We start from the raw sequence: 20,121 nt of genomic DNA, 5'->3' as shown, positions 1-20,121 counted from the left end.
CCCGGTGTCAGACCCAGGCGGCCGAGGATGGGGTGACCCGGCCGGCGGCTGCCAGCCCTGCCGCCGTCCTGACCCGTACACCCACCGGGTCTGTCTTCTGTTTTCCTCCATCGTCAGGAACAGCCGGAGAACTGCGTGGGCGGCGCTGGCTGTGCCCAGCTCGCTGCTGCTCGCGGAGAGGCGCCAGGTCCCCGGCAGGGCCAGGAGACCTTGTCACCGCAGCCAGGGGCAACGCCGTGCCCCTTCAGGGATGCGGGGACGGGTCTTCCTCTGCCGCTTCAGAATCAGCGTCCAAGTATGAACCCTTGGCGTGCCTCGAGCCGGAAGGGACTCCCCAGCCTCCATCATTAGCCAGAAAACCTATATACAGAAAAAACCAAAGCAAAAACCCAAAAGGCAGTGGACAGGCCGCGGCTCTGCCCCCACTGCAGGGTGGAGTGTGGCAAGCTGGGCTTTGGCGCGCCTCAGCAGCTGCCCAGCGGGACTGCAGTGCTGGTCGCAAAGCAAGGCCGGCGCGGCGGCGGGTGCTGAAAGACGTCCGCTCCTCAGCAGACACTTGGGGTGCCCCCAGCAGGCAGGGCGCTGGGGAATCCAGCCCTGTCATTAGCATAGCGAGGTTATTTGAGGATGGATTGGTTTGCAGATGCTGCTTTAGCTGCACAGTCGTTTGTCAGCTGGGCACGTTTCAGCCTGCTTGTCAGTGACAACCCAAGGAATTGCTTTGAGGGGACCTTTGCACCTGCTTTTAGCAGCAGTTTTCCATTTCCTCCGCCATGCCTGTAAGATGCAATTCCCCTCTCCTTGACCAAATATTGCTTAACTGAAGTTAGCATCTATTTCTTTTATTAGTCCCTTGACAGACGAGATTAAGGGCATTTTTCTCTCTGCTTCTTCTGCTTCTCTTAGGGTCTACTGAATGGTAGGAGATAGAGCAGTTCCCTTGCCTGGGACAGTCGCTTCATTTATTTCCTCGGACAGGAATGTCCGTTTTGTCCCTTCCCCTCCTGGAGCCGGCTCAGGGCTGTCATATGGACAGCCGTTCACGGGGAAACACCCCAGCGCATCCACTCCAGGGGCTTCCCAGGCTCACAACGCTGCTGGGCCGCTGCTTGGTGGGGCGCCGTGCTCGGGAGGCACCAGCAGCTGGGGGGGTTTCCCGTGATTCGTGCCCACGCCTGCTTTCCTTTTCTCGACTGGGACAAGCTGCCTGTCTCCTTGCGGGGAAAAGTCCGAGCCGATGCATTGCTTTCCACCTGAGTGTTGCGGAAAGCTGTCTTGGATGGGTGGCACAGGAATTCCTCCTAGCAGGGCGGCCGGCCGGTATTGCTCCTGCATCCCCTACAGACTCTCATCAGCGCTAAGGACAGGAAGCTTTTCTCAGGGTCTTTGCAGGTTACTTGCCACGTGCTACTTTGCTTTTAAAGAAATATCATGATAGCCTCCCTTTCCTGAGAAATAAGAACAGGTCGCCTGCTCCCTTGAACGAGAACTGACTGCATTGCCGGATAGGAAGGTGCATGAACCGGGCAATTCCTGGGAAAAACAAGGCATAAACCTCTTTTTTGTGGCTCGAAGAACTTCATAGGTATTAAGGTCAAATGAACTCGTCAGCAGAAATATGATTGATCACCCAACTAATTAACTGCTGTTTTCCCTGCAGCTAAGGTAGTCGGTGGCGTCTTTAGCCTGAGCTATTTTTCTCCCCCAGCTTCTTGCCTTTCTGCCACCTCTTCTGGTCTCTCCTCTTCTTCGTTCTCTTTCTCTCCTCCACTTCCCTCCATCTCTCTCTTTCTGTTCTTCTCTCCCTAAATCTCTACAGCTTTCTCTCTTCCGTGCTGACTTTGCCCCTTCTCTTTCTCGTGCCATCTATGTGTGCTCAAATCCCTCCTCCCTTTTCCTTCTCTGACCATTTTGTGCCTGACTGCGGAGCCGGCTGGTCGCGCGTCAGGCTGCATCTCTCCTCCTGCCTCTCTTGGTCAGGGAGGACGAGGAGGAAAGCTGTTAAATGTTTCTCGTTTGGCCCCTCTCTGGGCTGGAAAATTGCAGGAGCGGGAGTTTCTCTTTTCCCAGGAGCTGGACAGTGTCTGAGCTCCGCAGCCCTCATTTGTCCTTGGCAGCGTGTGCCCAAAATTGCACCTCCTCGCGCTCCCCCGAGCCTGCCTGCCACACCGGTCTGTGTCCAGGCCAGGGCTAATGCACCGCTCCATTGCTGCAGGCCTGCTCTGAAGGGTGCTGAGCACACGCTGGAGCTCTGCACAGCTGGATAACACCTGGGAGGACCCACCTGCACAGCACCCGCGCCCAGCAAACGCTGTCGCCGGGGTGGGGAGCCCGGGGACCACATCAGGCAGCAGCTCTCGTGGAAGCTGGGAAGAGACATCCCTGGCTGCAGGTATGGCCGCTGGACATCAACATACAGGAGGGGACTGAACCGCTCTCCATATGGAGGTGGCAAATACAAGTTTGGGGGGACATTGCATTTAGTAGCACCTTATCGTCTGGTAGGCGCTCCTACACTTGCTTAATCGTTCGTTCCTATCAAGGAGAAGGCAGAAACAGAGCATCTAGTATCTCTGAGAACCAAAAATCTTAAGATCTGGTCTGAATTTACCCGCTTCGCCTTTTTAAAAATAGACGATCCTCCGACATGTTACCCCCCACCCCTCTTCCATGCTCTTGCAAAAGACCTCTAGATCTTAACAGATTGAAATGTTTCACAGTTCCCTAAGCACTTGTGGGTGAATTTCTTCACCTCTTGTCTAACTTCTCTGATATTATTTAACCTTTTCTTTCCTGGTTCTGGCCTGCTCCCTTGTTTCCTTGTTAACAATCTTATCACAGATCTGATCCCAGCTAACCTCAAGTGTGAAGGAGGATGCAAAAATGGGACTATGACTACCTCAGCTTTCTCCAGACCATCTGGAGAAAGTATATTGAGCATTTCTAACCACAGTTGCTCTTCCAGCACCTTCAGAACCTGCTGTTGAGATTTTGGCTGCACTTCTCCTTCAACTTTTAATTTATGCCTTCTCTTTCCAGGTTGGGGCACCCTCCCAGGAATCCTCTTCCCCAGGTCCCATGGATGGCCAGAAGGAGCTAATGTCTTTTTCATGGTTGCTCCCCACGAATATTTGTTTTCTTCCCAGTTTTTCCCTTTCTGTAGCCCTTCCGTGTGGCTGTCTCTCTCTGGTCATGGAACCCCAGCCTTGGGGACGAGTGTCCATGGGCTCCACTTCCGTTGCTTCGGGGATCTCTAAGTGGTAGTTGATCTGAAACTGGACTGAAGGGGGAACCAAAAAGTCTTCATTGCTCTGTGGCAATTCCTCCAGGGCAGATGGGTTTCCATCATCAGTACATAACTGGAAATAGTGATACTGAAAACCATACATTTTCCGCGGCTGGAAGCGGCCGGGGCGAGGGGCCGTCCGGTGCCCCCGGGGCTGCGTTTGCGCTGCTGCTCCCTCCCAGGCTGCTGGCGGAGAGCCGGGCGCAGACCCCGCCGTCGCGGCCGCGGTCGAACGGGCCTTCTGCCTCCTCCCGGCGTGAGACCCAGGTGGTCGAGGATGGGGCGGGACGGGGCGGTAGGGGTGTTGGGAGCGGGGGGGGGACAGGGACTCCCTGCCTCCGCTGCCGGCCCCTAAAGGCAGCCGCCGGCGGGGGCAGCGGTGGTGGCGGCGGCAGCCCCAGCGGGGCCCGGCCCGGGCAGGCGGCGGCCGCGGGGGCTGCAGCAGGCAGCGGCGGCGGCAGGGCCGGGGCAGGAGCCGCGGGGCAGAAAAGCAGGGGCTGCATTGGCCGGGAATCGAACCCGGGTCTCCCGCGTGGCGGGCGAGAATTCTCCCCCTGAACCACCAATGCCGCGGCCGGGGCTCCCCCGCGGCCCCGCCGCCCCCGCACCCCTGGCTGCCGGCTGCTGTCCCCGCGCAGGGCCGGGGCCCGGCTGCCCTCCCTGCCGGCACTTGGCCGCGGCCCCGGCGCAGATGCGGGCGCCCCGCGCGCCCCGGGGCGAGCGACTCCAGCGCCTCCAGGCCGCGGCGCCCGGGCCAGGTCCTGCCCTGCCCTCCCGCGGCAGCCGCTGCAGCCGGGGCTTCGCCTCTCCTGCTGCGCCCGGGGCGCTGAGCAAGACAAGAAGCAAGGCCAGGAAAAGGCCTGACCCAGAACTGCAGCGTCTGTCACAAAGTCGACCCCGGGGTGCCACGGGCCCTGGCGGCGCTGGCGCGGGGAGCCTGGCAGCCGCGGGGCTGGCCACCGCTGGCGGGCAGCCCCCAAGGGAAGGAGCCGAGCAGCCTGCTCTGATTCCGGGGGCGCAAGCCACGAGAGCGCCAGCTTGGCTACCTGAGGCATCGTGGCACTTCAGGGCGTTCTCGTTAGGCTCCAGAGTTAACAGGGCATCACGAGGGCCCTGGCCAAGCTCGCGCGCCCCTGCGAACACCAAGGCCCTCGGCGCTTTGGGCTCTCCCGCAGCAGCCACAACTGCGGCCAAGCACCGCTGCCAGCCCCAAAAGGCAGCTGCCTGCGGGGGCGGCCGGGCCCCGGCCGGGCGGGGGCCGCGGAGGTGCCGGCGGGGGCGCTGCGGGGGGCGGTGGGGCCGCGGGGGAGCCCCGGCCGTGGCATTGGTGGTTCAGGGGGAGAATTCTCGCCCGCCACGCGGGAGACCCGGGTTCGATTCCCGGCCAATGCAGCCCCTGCTTTTCTGCCCCGCGGCTCCTGCCCCGGCCCTGCCGCCGCCGCTGCCTGCTGCAGCCCCCGCGGCCGCCGCCTGCCCGGGCCGGGCCCCGCTGGGGCTGCCGCCGCCACCACCGCTGCCCCCGCCGGCGGCTGCCTTTAGGGGCCGGCAGCGGTGGCTCGTGGTGCTCCGGCGGGTGCCTGGCCGCTGGTGCCCCGTCTCGGGCCGGCGGGGGGCTCTGCCCGGGCCACGAGGCAGCACAGGAACTCTGGAGCCTCCTGAGCACCTCCCTGCGGCAGCGGCGTCGCAGGCAGCAGAATCACAGAATCACAGAATCGTTGAGGTTGGAAGGGACCTCTGGAGATCATCTAGTCCACCCTCCCTGCTCAAGCAGGGTCACCTAGAGCATATTTCCCAGGATCGCATCCAGACGGGTTTTGAATATCTCCAAGGAAGGAGACTCCACCACCTCTCTGGGCAACCTGTTCCAGTGCTCTGTCACCCTCACAGTCAAGAAGATTTTTCTCAGGTTCAGATGGAACTTCCTGTGGTTCAGTTTCTGCCCATTGCCTCTTGTCCTGTTGCTGGGCACCACAGAGAAGAGACTGGCCTCATCCTCTTGACACTCCCCCTTCAGATACTTGTACACGTTGATGAGATCCCCTCTCAATCTTCTCTTCTCCAGGCTCAACAGGCCCAGCTCTTGCAGTCTTTCTTCCTAGGAGAGGTGCTCCAGCCCTCTAATCATCTTGGTAGCCCTCCGCTGGACTCTCTCCAGGAGTGCCATGTCTCTCTTGTACTGGGGAGCCCAGAACTGGACACAGTACTCCAGGGGAGGCCTCCCCAGGGCTGAGGAGAGGGGCAGGATCACCTCCCTCGACCTGCTGGCAACACTCCGCCTAATGCACCCCAGGATCCCATTGGCCTTCTTGGCCACAAGGGCACACTGCTGGCTCATGTTTAACTTGTTGTCCACCAGCACTCCCAGGTCCTCCTCTGCAGAGCTACTTTCCAGCAGGTCAACCCCCAGCCTGTACTGCTGCATGGGATTATTCCTGCCTAGGTGCAGGACCTTGCACTTGCCTTTGTTGAACTTCAGGAGGTTCCTCTCCGCCCACCTCTCCAGCCTGTCCAGGTCCCTCGGAATGGCAGCACAGTCTTCTGGTGTGTTAGCCTCTCCCCCCAGTTTAGTATCATCAGCAAACTTGCTGAGGGTGCACTCTGTCCCTTCCTCCAGGTCACTGAGGAATGCCTTGAACAAGACTGGACCCAGGACTGACCCCTGGGGGACACCACTAGCCACAGGCCTCCAACTTGACTCTGCGCCATTCACCACAACCCTCTGAGCTTGGCCATCCAGCCAGTTCTCAAGCCACCTCACTGTCCACTCGTCTAGCCCACACTTCCTGAGCTTACCTAGAAGGATGTGATGGGAGACAGTGTCAAAAGCCTTGCTGAAGTCCAGGTAGACAACATCCACTGCTCTCTCCTCATCTACCCAGCCAGTCATTCCGTCATAGAAGGCTATCAGATTGGTCAAGCATGATTTCCCTTTGGTGAATCCGTGCTGACTACTCCTGATCACCTTCTTGTCCTTCAGATGCTTAGCGATGACCTCCAGGAGGAGCTGTTCCATCACCTTGCCAGGGATGGAGGTGAGGCTGACAGGCCTGTAGATTCCTGGCTCCTCCTTCTTGCCCTTTTGGAAGACTGGGGTGACATTGGCTTTCTTCCAGTCCTCAGGCACCTCTCCTGATCTCCAGGACCTTTCCAAGATGATGGAGAGTGGCCTAGCGATAACATCCGCCAGCTCCCTCAGCACTCGTGGGTGCATCCCATCGGGGCCCGTGGATTTATGGATGTCAAGTTTGGACAAAAGATCTCTAACCTGATCCTCTTCAACCAAGGGAGAGTCTTCCTTTCTCCAGACTTCCTCTCTTGTCTCCAAGGTCTGGAATTCCTGAGGACTGGCCTTAGCAGTGAAGACTGAAGCAAAGAAGGCATTCAATAACTCTGCCTTCTCTGTATCCTTCGTCACCAGGGCACCCGCCCCATTCAGCAGCGGGCCCACGTGTTCCCTAGTCTTCCTTTTGCTATTGATGTATTTGAAGAACCCCTTCTTGTTGTCCTTGCCAGATTTAATTCCAACTGGGCCTTAGCCTTCCTTGTCGCATCCCTGCACACTCTGACAACGTCCCTGTATTCCCCCCAAGTGGCCTGTCCCCTTTTCCACATTCTGTGTACTTCCTTCTTCTGCTGGAGTTTGGCCAGGAGTTCCTTGCTCATCCAGGCAGGTCTCCTGCCCGCTTTGCTCGACTTCTTTCTCAGAGGGATGCACTGCTCTTGAGCCTGGAGGAGGTGATGCTTGAATATTAACCAGCTTTCTTGGACCCCTCTTCCCCCCAGGGCCCTACCCCATGAGATTCCCCTAAGTAGGTCCCACAAGAGGCCAAAGTTAGCTCTCCTGAAGTCCAGCGTTGCAATCCTACTCATTGCCCTGCTCCCTCCTCGTAGGATCCTGAACTCCACCATCTCATGGTCACTGCAGCCAAGGCTGCCCCCAACCTTCACCTCTCCAACTAGACCTTCTTTGTTCGTTAGGACAAGGTCTAGCATTGCACCTCTCCTCGTTGGCGTCTCCACCACCTGAGTCAAGAAATTATCATCAATCCTCTGCAGGAACCTCTTTGACTGTTTGTGCCTAGCTGTGCTGTCTTGCCAACAGATGTCAGGGTGGTTGAAGTCTCCCATGAGAACCAGGGCCCGTGATCGTGAGGCTACTTCCAGCTGTCGGTAGAAGGCCTCATCGATGACTTCCTCCTGGTCAGGTGGCCTGTAGTAAACCCCCACCACCGTGTCACCCATGTTACCCTGCCCTTTAATCCTTACCCACAGGCTCTCCACTTGCTCTTCATCCACCCCGAGGCAGAGCTCCATACATTCTAGTTGCTCCCTCCCATAAAGAGCAACTCCACCACCTCGCCTTCCTGGCCTGTCTTTCCTAAAAAGCACCTAGCCATCCATGACAGCATCCCAGTCATGTGAGCTATCCCACCATGTCTCTGTCACTGCAATGAGATCATGGCCCTGCGACCGCACACAGAGCTCTAACTCTTCCTGCTGATTCCCCATGCTGCGTGCATTGCTATACAGGCATTCCAGAGAGCCAGCCAAGCATGCAAGCTTCCCAGAAGAGGCGCAAGAGGATCCTCCATAGCCATGTTGCATGCTGTCTCCCCTGGCTGTATGCACCCGCTGGAGGCATCCTGACTTGAGCGGTGTTTTACTGACTCTCCTGCCACTACACCACTCCCCTTCCCCCATCTTGCCTAGTTTAAAGCCCTCCTTACCAGGCTGGCCAATCTGTTGGCAAAGACGCACGTGCCCCGCTTGGTAAGGTGGATCCTTAAGGTGGCTCCCCATCAGCTGTTGATCTTCAAACAGGGTCCCACGGTCATAGAAACCAAAGCCCTGTTGCCAACACCAGCGGCGCAGCCAGTTGTTAACTTGGAAAACTCGTCTACTCCTCCTCCCATCCTTCCCCCTCACAGGCAAGATTGAGGAGAAAACGACCCGGGCTCCCAGACCCTTCACCACCGTTCCCAGAGCTCTGAAGTCCTGTTTGATGCTTTCCAGTTTGCCTTTTGCGTCATTAGCACCCACATGGAAGATCAGCAGAGGGTAGTAGTCCGATGCATGGACAAGCCTTGGCAGTCTTTCCACGACATCTCTTATTCGAGCCCCTGGCAGGCAGCAAACCTCTCTGGGCAAGAGGTCAGGTCGGCAGAGAGGTGCCTCTGTCCCCTGCAGCAGGCAGTCACCCACAACAATCACTCGCCGCTTCTTCCGGGGGTTCCTGCACGGCACAGGGTCTGCCCGGCCAGTTGCCTCCCTTGGAGCCATGCCCAGCCTCTCCTCGGCTTGCAGGGCACTAAACTTGTCCTTCAAGGGTAAGTCTTGAGGAGGAGCAAGAGCCTTTCTCCTTCTACGAGAGGTCACCAGCTTCCAGCCCTCTTCAACAGCGTTATGATGCACCTTTACACACGGTGCTGAGCCCTCCGACAACTCCGCTGCAGTGGGGGCAGGGGACTCCCGGAGCTGAACAGTCTCCGAGAACGCCCTGTCAATCTCCCGCTCATCCTCTCGGATGCTACGCAGCCTACTAACCTCCTCCCGTAGCTCCTTTATCTGGTGACGCAACTGGTCAAGCACAGCACACCTCACGCAGGAGAGCTGACTGTCAGCCCAGGCCCCACGCAGAGGCCCCAGGCACTGCCTGCAGCCTGACACCTGCAGAGCTGCATCTGCTGTCGGAGGGTCTGTCTGCGTTGAAGCCTCAGACACAGCCGATGCAGCACCTCCAGCAGCCACGGGGGAACGTGCTCTGCGGCGTGTCACGGCCATGCCCCGGGGAAGGACACACCACTGTGCAAAATGGAGAGGCACCTTCTTTGCCTTCTGGCGCCCTTCTGCGCAAACTGCTGCGCTAACTGCTGCGTCTGTTCGCTGCCTCTGTTGGCTGCGCTCAAGGAGCGCAGAAGGAGCCGTCCTCGTCTCCGAGCCCGCGGCTTCGAAGCCGTCTGGTTGGGCCCTTGTCGCGGCGGCTGCAGGCGGCTGCGACCGTCCCGCCGCCCGCAGCCGGCCCGTGCCAGCGCGGCGGGGCCCTTGGGCTCCCGAGGTCGCCTGTGCCGCGGAAAGGGCCGCTCTGGGCCGGGCCTTTCCCTTGCCGCGCGGCTCCTCCTGAGCCGTGGCTTTAAGCGGCCGACGGGAGCTCCCCCCGGTGTCAGACCCAGGCGGCCGAGGATGGGGTGACCCGGCCGGCGGCTGCCAGCCCTGCCGCCGTCCTGACCCGTACACCCACCGGGTCTGTCTTCTGTTTTCCTCCATCGTCAGGAACAGCCGGAGAACTGCGCGGGCGGCGCTGGCTGTGCCCAGCTCGCTGCTGCTCGCGGAGAGGCGCCAGGTCCCCGGCAGGGCCAGGAGACCTTGTCACCGCAGCCAGGGGCAACGCCGTGCCCCTTCAGGGATGCGGGGACGGGTCTTCCTCTGCCGCTTCAGAATCAGCGTCCAAGTATGAACCCTTGGCGTGCCTCGAGCCGGAAGGGACTCCCCAGCCTCCATCATTAGCCAGAAAACCTATATACAGAAAAAACCAAAGCAAAAACCCAAAAGGCAGTGGACAGGCCGCGGCTCTGCCCCCACTGCAGGGTGGAGTGTGGCAAGCTGGGCTTTGGCGCGCCTCAGCAGCTGCCCAGCGGGACTGCAGTGCTGGTCGCAAAGCAAGGCCGGCGCGGCGGCGGGTGCTGAAAGACGTCCGCTCCTCAGCAGACACTTGGGGTGCCCCCAGCAGGCAGGGCGCTGGGGAATCCAGCCCTGTCATTAGCATAGCGAGGTTATTTGAGGATGGATTGGTTTGCAGATGCTGCTTTAGCTGCACAGTCGTTTGTCAGCTGGGCACGTTTCAGCCTGCTTGTCAGTGACAACCCAAGGAATTGCTTTGAGGGGACCTTTGCACCTGCTTTTAGCAGCAGTTTTCCATTTCCTCCGCCATGCCTGTAAGATGCAATTCCCCTCTCCTTGACCAAATATTGCTTAACTGAAGTTAGCATCTATTTCTTTTATTAGTCCCTTGACAGACGAGATTAAGGGCATTTTTCTCTCTGCTTCTTCTGCTTCTCTTAGGGTCTACTGAATGGTAGGAGATAGAGCAGTTCCCTTGCCTGGGACAGTCGCTTCATTTATTTCCTCGGACAGGAATGTCCGTTTTGTCCCTTCCCCTCCTGGAGCCGGCTCAGGGCTGTCATATGGACAGCCGTTCACGGGGAAACACCCCAGCGCATCCACTCCAGGGGCTTCCCAGGCTCACAACGCTGCTGGGCCGCTGCTTGGTGGGGCGCCGTGCTCGGGAGGCACCAGCAGCTGGGGGGGTTTCCCGTGATTCGTGCCCACGCCTGCTTTCCTTTTCTCGACTGGGACAAGCTGCCTGTCTCCTTGCGGGGAAAAGTCCGAGCCGATGCATTGCTTTCCACCTGAGTGTTGCGGAAAGCTGTCTTGGATGGGTGGCACAGGAATTCCTCCTAGCAGGGCGGCCGGCCGGTATTGCTCCTGCATCCCCTACAGACTCTCATCAGCGCTAAGGACAGGAAGCTTTTCTCAGGGTCTTTGCAGGTTACTTGCCACGTGCTACTTTGCTTTTAAAGAAATATCATGATAGCCTCCCTTTCCTGAGAAATAAGAACAGGTCGCCTGCTCCCTTGAACGAGAACTGACTGCATTGCCGGATAGGAAGGTGCATGAACCGGGCAATTCCTGGGAAAAACAAGGCATAAACCTCTTTTTTGTGGCTCGAAGAACTTCATAGGTATTAAGGTCAAATGAACTCGTCAGCAGAAATATGATTGATCACCCAACTAATTAACTGCTGTTTTCCCTGCAGCTAAGGTAGTCGGTGGCGTCTTTAGCCTGAGCTATTTTTCTCCCCCAGCTTCTTGCCTTTCTGCCACCTCTTCTGGTCTCTCCTCTTCTTCGTTCTCTTTCTCTCCTCCACTTCCCTCCATCTCTCTCTTTCTGTTCTTCTCTCCCTAAATCTCTACAGCTTTCTCTCTTCCGTGCTGACTTTGCCCCTTCTCTTTCTCGTGCCATCTATGTGTGCTCAAATCCCTCCTCCCTTTTCCTTCTCTGACCATTTTGTGCCTGACTGCGGAGCCGGCTGGTCGCGCGTCAGGCTGCATCTCTCCTCCTGCCTCTCTTGGTCAGGGAGGACGAGGAGGAAAGCTGTTAAATGTTTCTCGTTTGGCCCCTCTCTGGGCTGGAAAATTGCAGGAGCGGGAGTTTCTCTTTTCCCAGGAGCTGGACAGTGTCTGAGCTCCGCAGCCCTCATTTGTCCTTGGCAGCGTGTGCCCAAAATTGCACCTCCTCGCGCTCCCCCGAGCCTGCCTGCCACACCGGTCTGTGTCCAGGCCAGGGCTAATGCACCGCTCCATTGCTGCAGGCCTGCTCTGAAGGGTGCTGAGCACACGCTGGAGCTCTGCACAGCTGGATAACACCTGGGAGGACCCACCTGCACAGCACCCGCGCCCAGCAAACGCTGTCGCCGGGGTGGGGAGCCCGGGGACCACATCAGGCAGCAGCTCTCGTGGAAGCTGGGAAGAGACATCCCTGGCTGCAGGTATGGCCGCTGGACATCAACATACAGGAGGGGACTGAACCGCTCTCCATATGGAGGTGGCAAATACAAGTTTGGGGGGACATTGCATTTAGTAGCACCTTATCGTCTGGTAGGCGCTCCTACACTTGCTTAATCGTTCGTTCCTATCAAGGAGAAGGCAGAAACAGAGCATCTAGTATCTCTGAGAACCAAAAATCTTAAGATCTGGTCTGAATTTACCCGCTTCGCCTTTTTAAAAATAGACGATCCTCCGACATGTTACCCCCCACCCCTCTTCCATGCTCTTGCAAAAGACCTCTAGATCTTAACAGATTGAAATGTTTCACAGTTCCCTAAGCACTTGTGGGTGAATTTCTTCACCTCTTGTCTAACTTCTCTGATATTATTTAACCTTTTCTTTCCTGGTTCTGGCCTGCTCCCTTGTTTCCTTGTTAACAATCTTATCACAGATCTGATCCCAGCTAACCTCAAGTGTGAAGGAGGATGCAAAAATGGGACTATGACTACCTCAGCTTTCTCCAGACCATCTGGAGAAAGTATATTGAGCATTTCTAACCACAGTTGCTCTTCCAGCACCTTCAGAACCTGCTGTTGAGATTTTGGCTGCACTTCTCCTTCAACTTTTAATTTATGCCTTCTCTTTCCAGGTTGGGGCACCCTCCCAGGAATCCTCTTCCCCAGGTCCCATGGATGGCCAGAAGGAGCTAATGTCTTTTTCATGGTTGCTCCCCACGAATATTTGTTTTCTTCCCAGTTTTTCCCTTTCTGTAGCCCTTCCGTGTGGCTGTCTCTCTCTGGTCATGGAACCCCAGCCTTGGGGACGAGTGTCCATGGGCTCCACTTCCGTTGCTTCGGGGATCTCTAAGTGGTAGTTGATCTGAAACTGGACTGAAGGGGGAACCAAAAAGTCTTCATTGCTCTGTGGCAATTCCTCCAGGGCAGATGGGTTTCCATCATCAGTACATAACTGGAAATAGTGATACTGAAAACCATACATTTTCTTTTCCTTTCTTTTTTCTTTTCTCTCTTTTCCTTTCTTTTCTTTTAATTATGTTGAAGCTCTATATACATGAGGATACATGTCTACTATTGGTATAAAGAGCTGCTCCATGTAGATCATTGCAGCTGTACCTGCGTTGTACCGTTGTGAAGAAAATGATGCCTTTCCTGTCCCATTTCTTGTGCTTTGAGGGAGCCCATCAGAGCAGGGTCAAGTCACTTCACAGACTCCTGCTGCAGATGAAGTGAGAAAACCCAGAAAATCACTCCTGGGCCTTATCAGTGTAGATGTCCCTCAGCATCAGGAGAAGAGCTCCTCAGGGCCGCTCACTCAGCCCACCCAGTGCTGTCTGGAAAGTAAGTGCTTCCTAGGTCAGGGTGGCCGCACATGGAGCCCGGGGACATTTCTGAGGTACAGAGGAACTTGCTACAATGGCCCTGCAGCGAACAGAAATTGTCAAACAAGTCACTGAGATGTGGCGGTGCTCACAGCACAACTGCTGTCCTGACTGGCCCTTCTGCAGCAAGGCAAGGGGGAAAGGGGCTGGACCTTCACCCTTCTTCACCTGAAGAGCTGGTGTCTTCCAGGGCAATGTAAAGCAGAAAGAGGGAGGCTCACACTGATACCCGTTTCGGTGTAAACAGAGCTCTGGTCTCCAAGATTGCACTTCCTTGAGAGCAAATGCCTGGTGTTCAGGGAACACCTCCCTGGCAGGCATGTGACATGCTGCTTGTCCCTTCCCTTCCATCTTCTCCTTTTGCCCTCTTCCTAATGGGGAATGTTCACTTTTGCATAGGTAGCACTGGCATTCTCCTCCCTTGATTTTTGCCAGGATTTTATTTCAGCGTAAACAACTTCTGAAGCAGGTTTTGTCTCCTTCTTCTCAAAGTTCAGGTCAGCATAAGTCACCTCATCGGTTTGAGATGCCAGGGGAGGCTGCAGAGGAAGAGGGTGGTGAGCGGAGCCTGGGCTGTCAGTTCTGCGTGTGCCAAGCTATCTGGACCAAATGAGTGCTGAGGGCCTGCCTTTGATTGACATGACTGGTGATAACAGGAGAATGTCCTGCCAATCCTGAAACACCAGAGGCTGCATCTCTGGCATCTCTGCAGTTTGAAGTGGGGGATGCATTTGATCAGATATCTTTCTGGCTCTTCACACACAGGCCGTAGGAACAAGCCCTAGCCAGGCAGAGGCCAGGCTCCCTAACCCCATCTCGGGGTTGTGTGCACTCCAAACCCTGGCTCCTGCCCTACAGGGACATGGCTCTTGTCACCTCACTGCCACCAAACAGACACAGGCAGTAAAGGTGGAGGGAGCAGGGCCCTCCATGTCACCAGCATCCATGATAGCAGCCATGCAGGGCAATCTCTACTGTTCCCTGGGTGCTTTCTGCTCTGCCCATCATTTTCCCATCCTCTTTGGTGCCCCAAGAGAAACCCACTCCCCCAGCTCCCATGTACCATTTCCTCCCCTCTTTATTTTCACCTCAATACTTCCACTAATCCCTCCCATCTTCTAGGACAGACAGGGAGCCAGATCCTACATCTGCTCTTCTTTGAATGCAGCACCCCTCCTTCACCACATTACGTGAACCGCTCTCACCTCCTATCTTCTCCTGTTTTCTCTGCCCGCCTTTCTCCCAGCATGCTGCCAACACCACCTCCACCACACAGCTGGATGAAGACCCTCCTGGAAGGCCCACCTCCTTCCCCTGGCTTGCACAAAGGACCAGCAGAAAAGAAAGGCAGAATGCCTGTCCTAAAGACTTCATAGTCTGTAGGCCTGCTCTTGGTTCAAAGACTGAAGGACGGTTTCAGAAAGAAGGCAATGCAGAGCTTGGGGAGTAACCTCTCATCTGATCCTGTACCTCTCCACATCACAGGTGCTACAGAGAGCTCAGATTCCTAGAGAATTAGCTTTGGCTGCAGCTCTCCACATCCCAGATTTCCCCTGGACCCTTTGTGTCGGGCACACACAGCCCCACATGCTTCCTAGAGCCTGTGTGTGTCTCCCGGAAGAAAGGGTTTGCTCTTAGACCTCTTCATTAGAACTTTTCTTTATCAGTGGAACCTCCTGACTGAGGCACAACTGAAGGTTCATTTGTGAACTCACCCACATGGAGAAATGGCAAAGGCAGTAGGATATTTGCTGGCATAATGGTCATATCGCCATTTACCATAAGTTGTCCTGGCCTTCTAGGAGGGATTGAGAGTGAGATTTCTGGTCTGTCTGTAAAAAAATTAACTCTGCAAGCATGGTAAGTGAGAGACTCTGCGTCTCTCTTGCTCTCTCCTTTGGACCTCTCTGAAGGTCTCTTCCCATACTCTTTCTGATGTTTGGCTCCTCTTATCTCCTCATGATTTTCTGATGACGTTTACTTGATGCTTGGTTCCCTTTCATTTTCATTCCAGTTCCCATGTGTTCTATCACTGACAAAGCCAAGCAGACATAAAGTGAACTCCTTCACAGCACCATTTTTTTTAAGCCCCCCATCTCAGAGATGCCAGAAGAGAGGGAGTCTGGAGTGGACAGAGCAGGCAGCAAAACTCCCGAAATGCACTGCTGTGGGTGAGGAAGGCAGGACCATTCACCTGGAGGAGACCAGACCAGAGGCAGGAAAGGATCTGAGAGCACAAGAGCTGCGGCATGGTGGCCAGCCCTGTTGGTCCAGGGAGATCCCTGGACCTCGATTATCTGAGAGTTGTATGAATGACAGAGCTGAGGGTATGTGCCCGCAGCCCTGTTATAGGGTCCCCCCAGCCATATCCTCCTGCCCTGCCATCTCCAGGAGCGGACACCAGCTTCCACGCTTCCCTTGAGTTGCACTTGGCCACAGACCTCCGAGGCACTGCAGGTAAGCAGAGGGGAAAAGAGGGGTGCCTACATTCTCCTGTTTGAGACCTGCTGCAAAAGCCTTTATTGAGGTGCCGTGACCCAAGCGCAAACACCAAGGCACTGAGCAGGTGGCTCTTGGTCTCGGCTGGAGTCTTCCAGCTCATATAAATGATAATATTTCAGCCTGGAAAGCAGTCTGGGCCACATCAGCTTTGCTGTAACCTAGCACAGTGCCTTGTGCACGCAAACCAGCATTAAATCTGGTCTTGTCAGGAGATCCAAATAAAATATACAGAGCAGCCAAGGGAACAGATGAAAATAATCCTTTATTCCTTGATAAGCACTGGCTCCAGCGGAGAAGATTTGCTTGCTCTAGGAAGATCAGGACATCCTTTTTGGGTGGCTGAAAATTTCCGGTTCTTTAGAAAGACATCCCTCATCTCCCCAGCAGCATAGCACCTGCAGTCATCTTCCAGCGTCTCTGACACAGAAGGCAGACAGAGACAGGAAGTGTACTGCTCCATGATTATGTACAAGCCTCATCTAGATTGCCTTAAGCAAGCTGGATTCTGTGCTCAATTAGGTACCAGGATAATTTGCTAAATCGCAATTAAGAGAGTGAAGGAAACAGAAAGATTGTCTGTGTTACTGTCTGTGTTACTGTCAGGGTTACAAGCCTCGCCTCACTTCCAGACCCCTAGTTGGGTTTTCTGCCCTCGGAACGTAAGAATAAGAACCAATTTTAACTGCAATCTGAGCACACCAGATGTGTGGGCCTAACTGTGGATGACAGACCAAAGGTTTCAGTTCTCTCTGCTAAGTTTTTCCATTGCTTTATTCACCCAGGCCCTCTTTGGGTCAGCACAAACCTCAGCGCCACGAGCAGTCACAAACCTGCAGCGAGAAGTGCAAGAGCTTGGTAAGAAAAGCCAGTGACAAGAAGAACCGTGAGTTCTTCCTCTTCCACGCACAACTTTCCCCTACTCCCTCGTAGACCTGTACGCAGCCCCAGCACAGACAGGGACTAGGAATGTCTCCTCTGGCAGGCAGTGCCCTCTGCATGCAGGGAAAACAGTACACTTCTGAGTCTTCCAAGACTGCTGGCATAAGTACCGCTGCGCAGAAAGGGCCAAAGTTTAATGTTTTCTTCTACTGCTGACTCCACAGAGCTACTCTCCTACCAGAGTCCCTCACAGCTAGACCCCGTCTTTCAGCACACTGAGGTATCTCTGTGACAACACGGGATGGGAGAAAGTTGCTCTAGTTCCCAACCATAATGCTCTGACTGAGGGAGGAGGCAAATCCAAGTAGTAAGAGCGCTGTGTACTTACACAACTGCTGGTAAGGCACAATACCCGGGAGTCTCATAGAAACGCCGCAGGTGATGAATTCGAATAGGTGCTTTCAAATACGCAAAGCAACAGCTCATAACCTGATCTGCAAAGAAAAATGAGAGAAGGAAATGAAGGAAATCACAAATGCTGTTAGTAGCACTGAGTGCACTGTACTATAAGACATCTACATCACACGTTACACAATATATGACACAGCACAGAGGCTGTGGAGTTTCTCAGCATCTCCACGCTCCCTTGTACTGCACTGGGAAAACATAAAAGCCCTGAACATCTGCCTGAGATCCTGCTCCAGGAGCGAGGACTCTCATACCAGAGAAAGCTCAGCACACCCATGGCAGGAATTTATTTCCCTTTACTGCAACAAGCACAGAAGTTGGAAAGGCTGATGAAGAGAACAGCCCTGACCCTGGCACCCTACAGCCCTTGTTGTGAGGGGTGCTGCAACTGTCAAACCACATAGTGAGGCCAGGCCACCAGGTCAAGGGCCAAGGATCTGGGGGTTTCCCATTTCAGGGCACAACCTGAACTGCATTTCAGGAAGCTCTCAAGAGCCAATCAGCCCACACGCACACCAAAGTGCAGCTCCCCACAAAGAGCCTCAACACATTCATCCTGTCAGGGGCCTGACACACTAATTAGCCTTCAAAGCCCTGACCAGCCTCACCTGGAGCCTCCAGGCACCCACCCAGCCCATGGGCCCAGAAGCCCATGCATGCACAGCCCTGGCCCTTCAGCCCCTACTTGAGCTATGTTGTAAGAATACTGCCTCCAGCTTGGTCATGCTTGTGCCTAGCTGTGGACCCCAAACCCTGGATTGACATGCCAGCTTGATATCAGCCCTGCCTCATCACTATGGACCTGCCTGACAATCACTGGACTGTTTCTGATCCTGGTTAGCTTGACCTATGGGCTGACTCTGACTTGTGGATTGACTTCCTGGCTTGACCTCAGACCTGTCTCATCACCACAAACTTGCCTGATGATCTGGACTCCTGTTTGAACTTGGCTACCATCTCTAGGCCTACTCTGCTCTAGTACTGTGGGATTGGGCCTTGGCTACTGAGGGCCCTGCTGTGCTGACCATGTTATTGTGTTCGGCTGATGGCTCCATAAACCTTAGGGAGCAACTGGCTTTTGCTGTGGCCTGACACATCCCCTGGGACATGGCTGCTAAAGTCTCCTTCTCCTGACTTCTGCAGCACTTCACAGCCTGTTCGGAATAGGTGAGGAGCTGGCCCTGCTCTGCCATGAGATGTCTACTCACTCTCAACACAGTGTTGGGAGGGGAGGAAGAACAGTAGCAGGAGGCCAAGCGTGGCGGTTGTGCAGGCGCTCTTCTTTGGGTGCTGCATTGCTCTGCCTTCCTTAGGGTCTCAGAAGTTATCCTTTACGGCGTCCGGCAGAGTCCTGCCCTCAGCCAGCCTGTAACAAGAAACCTCCTTGAACAGCAGACTTGCAGTGAGGCAAGAATCCCCTGAACCAAAAGCCCAGAAAAACGCAGTTCATTAATTCACCGGACAGAAAGAGGAGTTGACAGGGTCCTGAGATGGACCAATCCAAGAGCCTAGGTCCTGGGACCCACCACTGAGACCCCTTGCAGAGCTGGCCCAGGTAAGCATAAGTGTGCAAAATGACTCTGTGAAGCCACGATCCCCCAAGTGGATCTTGAACAGAGCCCGGAGCTGGCTCACTGGATCCAGGGCAGGTTTTGGAGAGGAACACGGCCACAAGACAGAAAGCACTCTTTTCCACTGTATCAAGCTTACTGCATCAGCATCTCACGTGCTGCGTGCAGGTCTAGTCTCCGCATCTCGAAAAGGGTACCTCAGAATTAGGGGAGGTACAGAAGGGCCAGGGAGGGGAACAGCGGCATGCCCCCAAGCGGCGCCCGAGGGGAACAGAGGTCGCCCTTAACCCAGTGACCGCTGGGAGCTGGGACAACCGCTTCCCCCGACCCCCGCAGCGGAGCCAGGGCCAGCAGCACCACGGCCCGCGCCCCCCGAGGCCCCCCTCGCCCCGGCCCAGCCCGGGGAGCGCGGCCGCAGCGCGGGAGAGCGGCGGGCGAGGCTGGGGGCCGGCGGGGCGCTCGGGGCCGCCTCGCCTACCGGCCGCCCCGCAGGCCTCGCCGCCGAGCTTCACCGCCGCCGGTGACGACGCACCACGCCGACCTCCTACTGGCCGTCGGCGCTGTCAGTCGACTGAAGGCCCGCCCTCCTCCTCGCCTCCGGCCTGGGGACAGGTAGCTACGTCACGTGGCCGGGCTGAAGCCGCCCCCGACGCCGCCATTTTAAGAGCCCCTGCCGCGTTCCGCTGGTGGGGGAGGCTGTGAGGGTTGGGTCGTGGCTCCTCGCTGCCCCCTGTCCCGGGTGGCGGTGCCGGGCCCGGGCCCCTGAAGCGGCAGGGGCTGGGGCTGGGGCGGCAGCCTCCCCTCGCCCTCCCGGCGGTGCGGGGTGCTGCGGCCGCCCTGCTCAGCCGGGCCGGGCAGGGCTGGGGCGCAGCCCCGCGGCGGCACCCGCGCGGGAGGGCGTGCGAGGGTCAGCCCCGGGGTTGGCGGGGGAGAGGGCACAGCCACCCAAAGCAGTGAGGCGGGGGGGGACACCCCAGTTCTCCGGGGGCGGTGTGTGCACGCTCCTGGAACATCCCGGCGCCGACGGCTGCTCTCCCTGCCGTTGTACTAACAAGGTCTTCCCTCCGGCGCCTCGGCTCCCTCGAGGCCCCGTTCACGGCTCTAAAGCAGGAGTCCGGCCCCTTGCCTCGTCTTAACTCAGGCTTAGAGCAGTCCTGCCATAGCGAGCACCAGCAAAGGCGTGCGGCACCAGCAGCGCGAAGGGGCTGGTTCCGGCTGTCCCGGGAAACGGATATACGAGGAGCAGGGCGAGGGAGCCCGGCTGACGAGCTCCCCCGGCCCTGGCGGACCTTGCGGCTTTTTGCGCGCTGAGCGCTGCTGCGCAGGGGAGGCAGGGGAGGGACAGCGGTCCGGGCAGCGAGAGATGCGAGCGGCGCGGAGCCCTCGGCAGCTGGTGGCCGCTCGGGCGCAGCCCCGCTCCGGAAGGCTCCTGCAGGCGGGCCCGCCCCGGGCTGCGGACGGGGCCGGGCAACC

General features: G+C 56.7%; 1 protein-coding gene and 2 non-coding genes across 3 annotated transcripts; 1 reads left to right on the top strand and 2 right to left on the bottom strand.

Annotated features, from left to right (window-relative positions):
- Positions 1–3,784: 3,784 nt before the first annotated feature.
- On the bottom strand, positions 3,785–3,855 carry TRNAG-GCC (transfer RNA glycine (anticodon GCC)). The gene has a single exon. It is a non-coding gene; the product is annotated as a tRNA-Gly (tRNA).
- A 752-nt stretch (positions 3,856–4,607) lies between these two features.
- On the top strand, positions 4,608–4,678 carry TRNAG-GCC (transfer RNA glycine (anticodon GCC)). The gene has a single exon. It is a non-coding gene; the product is annotated as a tRNA-Gly (tRNA).
- Positions 4,679–16,002: 11,324 nt separating this feature from the next.
- Positions 16,003–19,179, bottom strand: CCL17 (C-C motif chemokine ligand 17). Its single transcript, XM_068955825.1, has 4 exons — positions 19,127–19,179; positions 18,286–18,443; positions 16,998–17,103; positions 16,003–16,560 (listed from the first exon to the last, which is right to left on the bottom strand). The coding sequence occupies exons 2-4, from the start codon at positions 18,371–18,373 to the stop codon at positions 16,470–16,472; spliced, it is 285 nt and encodes a 94-aa protein (XP_068811926.1). The 5' UTR covers positions 18,374–18,443; positions 19,127–19,179; the 3' UTR covers positions 16,003–16,469.
- Positions 19,180–20,121: the final 942 nt, after the last annotated feature.

Source organism: Struthio camelus, chromosome 10 (assembly GCF_040807025.1).
Source record: "Struthio camelus isolate bStrCam1 chromosome 10, bStrCam1.hap1, whole genome shotgun sequence".
Lineage (NCBI taxonomy): Eukaryota > Metazoa > Chordata > Aves > Struthioniformes > Struthionidae > Struthio > Struthio camelus.
This window is presented reverse-complemented; position numbering and strand designations above follow the sequence as displayed.